Genomic DNA, 12739 nt, shown 5'->3' with positions numbered 1-12739 from the left:
GTGGAGGGAAAGAAAAAAAATTCATGGGGAAAGAAAAAGAATAGAAGTAGAAGAAGATATTTAATGGGGGCAAAAACTAAAATTCAAATATTTTCACGTTTCTTTATATTTGGAGTAACATGGAATTTGATTGATCATCTTCCATGGCTAACTTCGATCTAAACTTTCCGCCTTCAGAAAATACAAAACATTCATTTGATTTGGATATCATTCCCGCGAATAGTAATGATCATGATTCTGAATGTGGAGGTTTAAGAGATGACGGTGAATCTATTCATTCGGGTGTGGAATCAATGAAAGAAGATGTAGAATCAGTTGTAGGAATTATAGCATCGTCTGAAAGTACCGTCGTAATCCATCTCAATGTCAATCCAACAGAAGAATCAATTTCTGATATTTTAGACCTACATGCCGATGAGTTGTATGAAGAAAGTGCAGATTACATTGGAGACAAAGGTAAATTGAATCTTTATTTTTTTTTCCATGTACTGTTATTTATGTCAATCCGTGTTCTCCATTTTGGACCAGGAGCAAACAAAAATTAAGAAACTCAAGATCACTTTGTTGGAGAACAAGGTTAGTCTTCTTGTTAACTTGAATAGCTCGTAACTATGATTTAAAACTAGTTTGTAGCATTGCACATACACTTTCGATTACAATTGTTGATCTCTGTTTCTACAATTTGGAGCAGGACATAATGACAACTTGGTTGAAGACCAAGGTAAGTGCTCTCGTAAATTTTTTTATATATACTGATTGTGCATTATGATTTGATGATGCATCTGCTAATTTGTAAATCAATAACTGCTTGGAGCAGGACCTAAAGCAAATGGTAATGCCACAACTGGAAAAAAAAAGAACTACACTATTGGTCAAAGGTGGACAGTCTATAACGCTTTTTTGAAAGGAGTGTGAGAGGAAATCTGAGTAAACGGACCACACAAGAGGTATTGGATTTACTTTCGGTGCATATTCAGGCGGTTCAAAGGATATGTAAACGAGCTATAGACACTCTTGCTGGTGAATCTGTTGATGTGTCTCAAAGAAGGAAAAAAATACGTAGGTGTAAGAAAATCCCACTACATACAGCAGACCATCAATACACCTCTACATCAGTGGACGACTTTGAGGACATTGGCTGAAGCCCTTGGAATTAGTTATTCAGCACTACACAGACGTGTGAAAGAAGGTCTTCTGCGACGTCATTCAAACGCATTAAAACCACATCTTAGAGAAGAAAATAAGGTAGCAAGGTTACACTTTTGCCTTAAAATATCGGATCCTCAGATTTTGATTCATGAACCACAATTTATTGATATGTACAACGTTGTACATATTGATGAAAAGTGGTTCTATATGACCAAAATAACTGAGAATTACTATCTACTTCATGAAGATGATGATCCCATACGAACATGCCAAAGTAAGAACTTCATTGGCAAAGTTATGGTGTTCGTTGCAATGGCTCGTCCGAGATCTGATGCTGATGGAAACGAAACTTTCTTAGGAAAGATTGGGGTTTGGTCTTTTGTTACAATTCAACCTGCAACAAGACGGAGTAGAAATAGAGAAGCTGGGACAATGGAAATAAAACCAATTACATAGGTCAAGAGAGATGATGTGAGAAGAATATTGATAGAAGAAGTTCTTCCCAATATTCGTGAGAAATGGCCTCGTGAGTATGTAGATAAAGTTATCTACATTCAACAAGATAATGCAAGAGCGCATGTGTATCCAAGCGATGTAGAATTCAAAGCAGCAACTTCATAGAATGGTTTTGATATTCGTTTGATGTGTCAATCGCCAAACTCTCCAGACTTGAATGTTCTTGATCTTTGATTTTTTAGGGATATCCAAGCATTACAACATAAGGTATGTCCGAAGAATGTTGAAGAGCTTATTCACGCTGTAAAAACGGCTTATGAAGATTATCCAGCGAGAAGGATAAACCACATTTTCTTAACTCTGCAACTTTGCATGCAAGAAACAATGAGAATTGGAGGGTCTAATAATTATAAAATCCCACACATGAGGAAAGAAGAGTTGGAGCAAGAGGTTCAACTTCCTAAGCAAATAAAATGTAATTCTACTATAGTAGAAAATGTGAGAAATCAGCTTAGAGAGTAAGGTTTGCTTTCGCTACAGGTTTATATTCTAGCTTTTGTCTCATTTATATGTTATCAATATTTTTTTGGATGTAACTTGTCTTATGAGAAAAATTCAGAGCCCTCAAGGTGAATGCATAGATTTTCTTTAAGTCTCTAGATGTTTGCCGCAAGTTTATACTCTACAAATGCTATCAAAGATTGTCTAAACCTGGAACAGGAATAGAAAATTAAATTTTGCAGGTACTTGCAGGTCTTAAAGATACATGTAGACATATGCAAAAGTTTGCTTTTATTGCAGCCGTGTCATTGATGCTCTATGTTCTTCAAGGAGATGGCTTGGATATCAATCATATCTAGATCAAATTGGTCAGATTTTACATGTATTAAGGTAAGATTATATTGCTTTAATTTCTCTGTTTGTCGTTGCTTGTTTCTGGTATGGAGATGTGAACCTATGATATTTAGAAACTGGATTTATTTATTTTTATTATTTGGAGAACAAACCATAGAAAAACTTATTGGGGATCATATGAAGAAGAGACTACTAGTAGAAAATTCAACAGCAAAATCTAAAAACATTTTAGAAAATAAATTTTAAGAAACATCAGTATCAGGTCTTGAATCTCTTTTTCAGGATGAATGTCTCCTTCCCAATACAAGCGTTTGTTGAGATCAAAGTCATGCACCCCTTTTGGCTTCACATCAGTATTCTCCTTGCTCAAATGAAAGTCTCCTTCTTCCTCAGGGACTCTGTTGACATAAAAAAAAGAAGTATGCACCACATTGACATTAGTTTGCTTATTTTGTTTTTCTTCTACCTGTAGATGATTTTCCTTTTTGCTGCTTTTCAGGTTTATGACTAACCCACTAACCCAATATATATTCATAGATGACTCTTCATATTATGTCTCTTGATATATCCTTGTTGGTGTTGTATTTTAAAGATTTGTTATTTTCAGGTTTAGTAATTTGTGTTAATTTAGTTAAGGTTATATTAGTTATTTAATTAGTATTATTACATTGAAAAGAGAGAACGACACTTAATAAATAAAAAAAATCACTCCTAGAACGACACTTATTTCAGATCGGAGGGAGTATTAGATTTTATATCGAGAATTGAAGTAGATTGGTTTAATGACTAATGATTTATTAACCTGATCGATTTATTAATTAAATCAAAGGATAATTTAATTAATTCCATTGTAGGTAAATCTCATTTAATTTAATTAAACCAAAAACCCTATAATTTATCAAGTGAAGCTTTCTCTTTTGCTTGGTGGCTGTTGTGGACATTGTTCGGATCAGAGAGAAGGAGAGAAAGAGAGAGATCTTATTTGGTATAAAGGAGAAAGAGAAGGAGATCAAGCCTTTTCCTTAGAGTAAAGAGAGAAGAACTGACAAGGTTTGGGAGAAGGAGGGTCCGACTGCTCAAATCATTTCAGAAGGTATTGATTTTTGGTAGGGTTGTAGCTAAGACATTTTGGTAGACTCTCCTTTTTACAGAAGTGAATTTGGGTTTAAAATCTGTGAGTTATTGGCAGTTTCATGGGACACGTTTTTTCAGACACGAGTTGAGACCATCGAGGATTTTAACTGAGATCGTGGTCTTGTCTAGTTCCTGGTAGTATTGTTGTTTGAATCACTTTGCTAAGGTGAGTGCGTGACCATGAGCTTATCTGAGTGATTGGGTTGTATGACTTGTTTTCTGTGATGATATGTAGGTGTGGTGAATGTGTTATTGAGTGATCTGTTCAATGACTAGTTTGTTATGTTTTCTTTGTGGTTGTACTCTTGATTTTCTTGTGTGTATAGCTCGTAGACGGGAGGATCGTCTCAGTGGGTATTCTGGTAATACTCACGCATCTCATTGTGTTTATGGTGCAGGTAATGCATGTGTAGCGTGAAATCATGGCGATGAGAAGGAGGATGATCTAGGGTCTCGATTGTGTGTCCTTGGTTATGTTATTTATGTTGGAACCTTGTGTAGAAGCATGTTAGGTTGGTGGATAGAATGGTTAGGAAGAATATTGTATTGGTGATTATTGTTATATGTATTTCACTGTGCATGTTAATGGTATTATGGTTGGTTGATTATGTTATGTTGTTGGTTTATTAGTTGGATTGTAATTAAATATTATGAGATATTTAATTATATTATTATTATGTTAAAAAAAACCGGGTCGGGTCGTTTCAGTAACATGTTGGAAGCAGTTGAAGAACACATTCATATCAAAACTTCAAATTATTCAACCAATTTTCACTATTTGCATTGTAAAGGTTGAAGAGGTTGGAAAAAACTATTCAGCCCGTTCAACTTAAAAAGTTGAAAAAATAACTAATCCTATAACAAAAATCTTCAACTTGTTCAGGCACTATTTTGGAGATGAATGAGTTGAATATTATTCAACCCAATTTTGTTCAACCCATTTTTTTTGTATCCATTTACAGCCTAAAATTGTTTTTACCCCCAAAAATATCATTATTAGTAAGCACATGTTTTATCTCATTAGAAATCTATGAAATTTTTACTTGCTCGTGTGGATAACTCACTTTTAGTGAAAAGTTTTGAAAGATGGTTAGTTTGTTTTTTTTAATCAAATGATACTTTATGGACGGGGTTCAGATTTTTGGGTTTAAAATTTTGAAACTGTTCGACTATTTTAAAATTTTAGGATACAGGTTTGGATTGGGTTTGGATTGGATCTTTGGATCCAGGTATTTTGCTCAGGCCTACGCAAAATACTGTAAGTTGGTAATAATTCTTTTTGTAAAAGATATGTATGAATTTACTTGAAATTGAAGTTATTGAACAAAAAAAATATACACTCTCTCTTTTATAAAGAGTGTTATGATAGAGTTTTTTTTGTGTTTCACAAAGAATGTTATTTTACAATTTCATTATGTTTTATACACTAAATTTTCTAACTTATTCTTTAACCCAAAGTTTATTGAAATTGAACCATTAATCATTTATTAAATAGAGAGAAACATGTATAATTATATATTTCTGATTTATGTAAATTGTGTCAAAATGATATTTTTTATATAACAGAGAGTATAATTATTTTATATATATTAGTTAATTCTATAATTTTTGGTACGAAGTTTTAAGGTTCTAATTTCTAAATTTTATCTAGGATTTATGGTACTTTTGGAATCTTTTGGGTTTATTTTTTTTTATCTATTTGTCCGTACCATCATTTCATGCTTTAATTAACGTACAGTATATATATACCTTTTAACAATATATATGGATAAGTTTATGCAAGATTTGACAATGACAAAAAAACTTAATACAGTAAAAGAAATAATTAATAGTCAATGTGGATAGTGTTGAAAATTGTACAGGCTCCTACGTTTTCGCGAATAGTAAATTAAATAAATATATATTGTCAGATACTTATCATTCATTAACAAACAACTATATATATACCCCTTAATGTAAATGTCAACTAAAGCTTTTCCAGATCTCACATCCTTGTTTCCCTACGTTGTACTCATATCTCCCAATTTACCCTAACAACAGATTTAACCTAAATCTCTCTTTTCCACTTCTGCACCATCATGGCTGACGAAAATAGTGATCCTGAGTTTGATCTCAATCTCGATCTGTCCTTAGGGTTACCTCAACGAAGAAATCCTGTGAACAGACAAGGCCGGTTGGTTCCTCAAGAACAAGATCCCGTGGAGAAACAAGGCCATATGTCCTTCATGCAACTCTTGACATCATTCGGTCCTCCACGAGTTATCCAACCTTCTCCTCCTACTCAACCACCTCACATGACGTCTTTAATTGAAGACTTGATCACTAACGGTACAAACCCTAGGAATATTCCCGAACAGACTCTTCCGCTATATTCATCGCCTTCCGTACAAACCCTTCACCTCCCTCAACTGAACCAGGTTGAAACCGTGGCCTTGCAAACTCCCAGATTAGCGGTCCCGTTGCATTATCAACCTTCCGGACAACTCCTTCACCCTCCTCAAACCGTGGCCTTGGAAACTCCCCGCAGAGGTCGGAAACCAGGAGGGCAAGCACGTCGTAAATTAAGAAAAGCGGGTGCGGTTAAAAAAAAGGTGCCTGTCGCTGTGCCTGTGGCTGTGGCTGTGGATGACAAGGTGATCATACCACCGTATCCATGGGCTACGAACAAGCTAGCCGTACATCATACCATCAGTGAATTGACTGCCAATAATATAAACGTGATCTCTGGTCAAGTCCACTGCAATCCTTGCGATAGGACTCATACGATATCTTACAATCTGATGGAGAAGTTTTCCGAATTGTATGTGTACATTAGGGATAACAAGGAGGTGATGCGTACTCGAGCACCGGCTAAATGGTTAGCTCCGGAACTGATTCCGTGCGGGACATGCAAGACTGACATGAGGCCTGTGATAAACGAGAGCACGGAAAAAATTAACTGGCTGTTTCTTTTGTTAGGGCAAATGTTGGGATGTTGTACTTTGGAGCAACTCAAGTTCTTTTGTGAGGCAATTGTTGAGCATCGAACCGGTTGTAAGGATCGTGTTCTCTACACAACTTATCTTATTCTATGCGGACAGCTCGATCCCCAAGGACCATTTAGCATAAAGTGACTTGTAATGGTATCTTTAGGGTTTGCATGTGTGTCTTTTATATACTATAATTTTGTTTTCTCTTCTTTTTGCATCATGTCTTCTCTTTAGGGTTTTTAGGGATCACGATTCTTAAATCTTAATGCATAATTTGTGCTTTTGTGTTATTATCTTTTGCAATGATTAATATAGCTAGTAATCAGTACGAAAAATATTTTTTTTTTCTCTATCTATAAACAATTCATAGAAACCATAAAATGAAAACAAAAGTCATGAATAAACATTTTGTAGATTCTTATAAATTCGGGTTGAAGTCAAGAACTTACGTAGATGTATTTTAGTAGACTTGCTAGTTATATTTTTCCTAACAAACCGAAAATAACATATTAGACTCATAACCCAACAAAACCCATGCAATGTTCAGAAACTACATTTTTATAAGCCAATGCACCAACTGACCAACAGTAAATAGAAACTGTATATTTCTACTTAAGCTTCAATAAAATCAAAGTCCTATCATTAACAAAGTTTTTTTCTTATATATATTTCATAACATAAGATTTTTTTTTGTTTATTTAACAACGCTAAGATCTTAAACACATATATATATAAGTATATATATATATATGACTAATTATAAAGATCATTGGTCTCCATTAATATAATATACTACTACATTTAAATTGCTTTTTGTCCCACAAGAAAAACCCACTTTTGAGTTAAAGTTGCAATACTCGGAAAAATACCTTAATAAAATCGTCCAGACAAAGTAATCAAACCTGTTGGAGTTGGGTTTCGCTGACTCTAGGTCAGTAGCCGGCCCGTCAAATAATAGGTTTAATGGGCCTTAGGGCCATGTTTTTTATGAGTTCAGAATCTTTTCGGGTGATTAGGAAGAAGTGGCGAAGTCAAGTGATTGAGAGAATCACGGTAGATCGATGTTGAACGAGGAGAGATCGATGGAGTAAATCTCGGGATTCGGGCATGAGATTGAGCGACTTAAATATTGCGAAAAAGATGTAGAAACGGAGAGAACATACTCAGAAAAACTACTTGTAACACAAAAACAGGAAAAGAGTTCATCAATATAAATCCAGTTCGTCATTTCTTTGCTATTCGTACCGATTTATACCAAAAACCTACCCAGATCTTAACTAGTTAATTAACATACAAAATGGTTGGTTTCTCATATCAACAAAACCTATGTTGCATTTTTATTAATAGAAAGTACAGATTAGGAGTTTCTTGCTTTAAGTAAAAAATTCCCATTGAATTAGGTTAATTGTTTAATAAATAGAATAATATTTATGAAAGAGAGATGTTTTTATTCAAGTGGTTATAACACCACATATGCGACCGACTCTACCAGAATTCGACTCCAATAAATCACATAGGTTCCGATCCATAGTCAATACTTCAATAAATTCGTCCGAACTTGTTGACTGAATGGTGACAAAAATAAAAATAAAAATAAGTATATTTTTTTTAGAAAACTTGCGTATAATTTTTTTTATTTTCAGAATATGTTTAAATTTGACATGTGTCAACATTTATCGATACAATTAATATGTGTATCATGTTAAAGGCTAAATTGAAAAAACTAACATCTATACTAAATAAAAGTAGGAGCTATAAACTCCTTAATGCGTCCACATAGAATTTTAAACAACCTATTGGGATTTGACATGTCATTCATTAACATTTTCTAAATTTCCAGAATTTTCTATATTAAGAATTATTTTAAACAACCTATATGGATTTGACATGTCATTCATTAACATTTTTTAAATTTTCAGAATTTTTAGAAAAAGGAAAATTTTAAATTTATAGAAATAAAAGAACTATGTACAACGTCCCATATTGGCTAGAAATCTTTTAGACAATGGTTCAGAACCAGTATAAATAAAGATTAATATGCTTCCAACAGCGAATGAACATGAAAGCTTGATTTATCAGACGTCCAAGTTAAAAAGTTTATTTGTTTGATCCGATCTTTTATTTGATCAAACGAAAACTTTAAAAAGTTTGAAAAAAAAATATTAATATATTGAAAATTTTTAAAAGTTTAAATATTATAAATATTAAAACTTTTTAAAAGTTCTTAGCTTTTAAAAAGTTTTTAAATATTATAATTTTTTAATTTTAATAGTTTAAAATATTATAAATATTGAACTTTTTAAAAGGTTCAGATATTATATTTTGAAACCTTTTAAAAGTTTAAAATATTATAAATATTGAAACTTCTAAAAGTCTTAGCTTTTAAAAGGTTTCAAAATCTTATAATCTTTAAATTTTTAAAATTTATTAGCTTATAAATGGTTTCTAAAAAATTATAATTTATAAATTTTAAAAGTTTAAAATATTATAATTATTGAAACTTTTAAAAGGTTCAAATATTAAAAATATTTAAACTTCATAGAATGTTGAAAATATTACAATTACTTAACCTCCATAGAAATTTTAAAATATTATATCTATACTAATAAAAAGTTGAAGCTATAAACTCCTAAAGGTGTCCATATAGGATTTAAAACAACCAATAAGAATTTGATATTTCACTAATTAACATTTTTGGAAATATAGTAGTAATCTATATTATTAAGAATTTTTAGAAAAAGGTAAAATTTATTGAAATCAAAGAAATACGATTTGATATTCTTGCAGTAAAATTTTTATTTTTAAGTCTAAGAAATAAGGATTGACGTTGCAAGACCTTGAGTTGATGTTATTTGAGTTTAAAGAAGAAGGATCGACGAAAATCACAAATATTATTTTAACTATAATGTGTTCATATTACTTTCTCCGCGAGTAAGGATTTTGGTTTGAGAAGTTTCAATACATATGGATCTTAAACCGAATAAGTATATGGATGAAATTAGCAATAATTGGATGCATGTGTTGACTATGATGGTCTTTTTATGAATTGCACAAATTTTATGAGAAAAGAAATGATTTTGGTCTTGGAGTTTGATGGGTTAACAAATTGTATGGTAGTCTAAAAAAAAAAAAAATTCAGTGAAAGAATGTGAAAAATTTGATAAGGAAGAAGAAGAAGAAGAAGAGTATAACGAAGAACTGGATAAAAGTAACGATAACAATTACCATAAAATTTGACAATGAAAATGACAAGAAAGAATATGAAAAATAAGAAAACATTGAATAAAAACACGAAAACATAGGTGGTAGCGATCAATTAAATATGAAAAACGAGATAAATTCAAGATTACAAAATTATTTCGTTTTTCTGGTGGTCAAATAAATGGTTTAGGATATGTGAGGTCATCAGTTTGATTCGCCTTGTCTGGACGTCGAGTTAAATTCATGATTTTTTTTGATCTGATCTGAATGTATAACACAACTCATTTTTATATTTTTAAAAATTGTATATCTGAAATTTAAATTTTTACTTAATACTAATTTAAATTTTTTTTATAAGATAATATTTCATTACTGTCATCAATCACATACTCCCTCCATTTCATAATATAAGATGTTTTAGAGAAGATTTTTTGTGTTATAATATAAGATGTTTCTAAGTTTCTATGCTACTTTTAGATTAGTTTAATATTTTTTTATTATGCAATTTTATTTATGATTGGTTGAATTTTTTTTAAATTGTCATTTCTTATATTTTGAAACGGAATGAGTATATATAATTTTCATCAAAATATATAAAATAAACTCATGCGTGGGTTCAAAACCTAGTTTATGTAGAAGATTATAAAGATCGTTGATCTTCATTGGAATCTTCTACTACAGTTAAACTGTTTGTTTATAACTTGTAAATAACGAAACGTACCTTAATAAATCGTCCAAACAAAGTAATTAAACCTATGTTGCATTTATGTTACATACGAAGAGTTTCTTACTATTTATTTACAAAAGAAAACTTATATACAACATGATAGATTATTAGACATGGCAAGTAAAATTCTGTATTAATCTTCTTACTGGCCACACTCGGCCAATGAAGTTTGAGAGTCTTTTGAAATCGACGACGTCCCATTGATCAAATAATGAAATGGAAGCAAATTTGGTCTCACTTTCATTGTTCATCAGCTACTTCTTTGCCCTTGCTCATAACATTGTTCTTTTTGTTTGCGTTGTAGCTCCCGAAGAGACTCTCCATATTTTCTAAAGCCACACCACGTGTCTCCGGAAGGAAAGTGAAGAAGAAGACCCATGCGGCGGCCGCAACTCCGGCGAAGAGAAGGAACGCACCACCGATGGTGAGACCCTTAGAAAGAGACAAGAATGTCATTCCGATAATACCACTCATCAGTCTATTTAACATCACTCCCAAACTTGCACCTTGAGCTCTTAGCCTCACGGGGAATATCTCTGAGCAGTAAACCCACGTCACGGGGCCTGCACCTATTGAGAATGTTGCCACAAAGGTCATCACTGTGGTAACGCTAAGCCCTATGGCCCACTTGAGAGTTTGTCCGGGGTTCCTGTCGATTACTGTAAGACTAGTTCCAAGCGCGGTCAACGAAATAAACATTCCGCCCATACTAGTAAGCAACAAGGCACGACGTCCAAACCGATCAACCACACAAGTCCCTACCACGATGAAGAGGGTCTTGACAACTCCGACAGCCACTGTAGCCAAGAGTTGGTCATTCTTGGATCGCAGTCCAGCCTTTGAGAAGATGGTCGGAGAGTAAAGCACGACCGCATCGATTCCAGAGGCTTGTTGGGCGAAGTGGATGCCAAGGCATGCTATGAGGATGTGTCGAACAGAAGGGGTTGGTCGGACAAGAAGGTCCTTCCACACGCCTTTACCGGCAGTCTTCTTGTTCGGCAAGACTATAACATCGTCTGTCATATCATCAGGGATTCCAGCTGCACGTTTTATGTCATTGAGCCTCGAGATGGCTTCTTCTTTAGTGTTTGAGGTTTTGTCAAGAACTTTAAAAGCATCTCCAATGCGACCTTGGAGGACTAGCCACCGTGGAGACTCCGGCATTGCCAACACTCCAATGGCTAGGATTACCGAGGGAATCGCTCCAACCCCTAACATGAACCTCCAACCGAGATGCTCGGGAAGCTTGGAGAAGAAGTAATTTGATACATATCCTAAAAGTATACCAATGTTGATAAATATCTGCATAAAAAAGAAACATAGTATCATCAACCTCCATGTATATATAATATATACTCCCTCCGTTTCAAAATATAAGATGTTTTGGAGAAGTTTTTTGTTTCATAATATAGGATGCTTTCAAATTTCAATGCAACTTTTAGATTAGTTTAGTATTTTATATTATGCAGTATTGTTTATGATTGGTTGAACTTGTTAAAAGTAAAAACGTCTTAATCTGAGTGTTTTGCTTAAAACATCTTATATTTTGAAACGGAGGGAGTATATAATAAGAAAGGTGGAGTCTAGTTTACCTCAGGGAAAGAGCTAAGGAAACCACGTGAAGAGGCAGGAGCGACTTCAGCGGTGTAAACAGGCGCAATCATCATAGCATAACCAACACCGATACCAGCTACGAAACGACCAACCATGATGAAAGGATAGTTTGTGGCAAACCCCATGAGAAGAGCACCACAAAAGAAGAAGGCTCCTGCCAACACTATGGTATATCGTCTTCCAATCCAATCTGAAGTTCTACCGGCCGCGCCTGAACCGATCAGGGAGTAGATATTCAGAATCCCCATAAGAATCTCAAGTTGTACATCTGAGAGTTTTAAATCGTCTTTTATGAAGATTGCAGCTCCACTCATCACTCCTATATCTGCAACATCCATAAAATGTAAAGATGATAATCTAAACCGTAAAACCGAACAAACCTCGACATGGGCTGTTAGTGCATGATAAGAATTCATAACAAAGACGAACCATAACCAAGGATGATAGACGTCATGGATGCTAAGATTGCACAAGCAAAAGCATATCGGCTTCTATTTCCTCTTGGTGGCTCGGGTTCTGCAACAACAACACCTCGTTCTTCTCCTGAGGAACTCATTGTGTCCACCGTGATTGTAAAACCTACAGTGGTAATTAATAAGGAGAAGAGAGTGTTATTTTCAGAAAATCTAAGTTT

General features: G+C 33.7%; 2 protein-coding genes and 1 pseudogene across 2 annotated transcripts; 2 read left to right on the top strand and 1 right to left on the bottom strand.

The window, feature by feature from the left end:
- Positions 1-1317: 1317 nt before the first annotated feature.
- On the top strand, positions 1318-2127 carry LOC147927153 (uncharacterized; annotated as a pseudogene).
- Positions 2128-5610: 3483 nt separating this feature from the next.
- Positions 5611-6772, top strand: LOC104748741 (uncharacterized). Its single transcript, XM_087486869.1, has one exon. The coding sequence runs from the start codon at positions 5673-5675 to the stop codon at positions 6705-6707; it is 1035 nt and encodes a 344-aa protein (XP_087342995.1). The 5' UTR covers positions 5611-5672; the 3' UTR covers positions 6708-6772.
- Positions 6773-10579: 3807 nt separating this feature from the next.
- Positions 10580-12739, bottom strand: LOC104748740 (putative polyol transporter 2). Its single transcript, XM_010470337.2, has 3 exons — positions 12535-12739; positions 12084-12430; positions 10580-11793 (listed from the first exon to the last, which is right to left on the bottom strand). Exons 1-3 carry the CDS (start codon positions 12659-12661, stop codon positions 10732-10734), a joined length of 1536 nt encoding a protein of 511 aa, XP_010468639.2. The 5' UTR covers positions 12662-12739; the 3' UTR covers positions 10580-10731.

The sequence above is a fragment of the Camelina sativa genome, chromosome 15 (genome assembly GCF_030686135.1).
Source record: "Camelina sativa cultivar CO46 ecotype springtype chromosome 15, ASM3068613v1".
Classification (NCBI taxonomy): Eukaryota; Viridiplantae; Streptophyta; class Magnoliopsida; order Brassicales; family Brassicaceae; genus Camelina; species Camelina sativa.
This window is presented reverse-complemented; position numbering and strand designations above follow the sequence as displayed.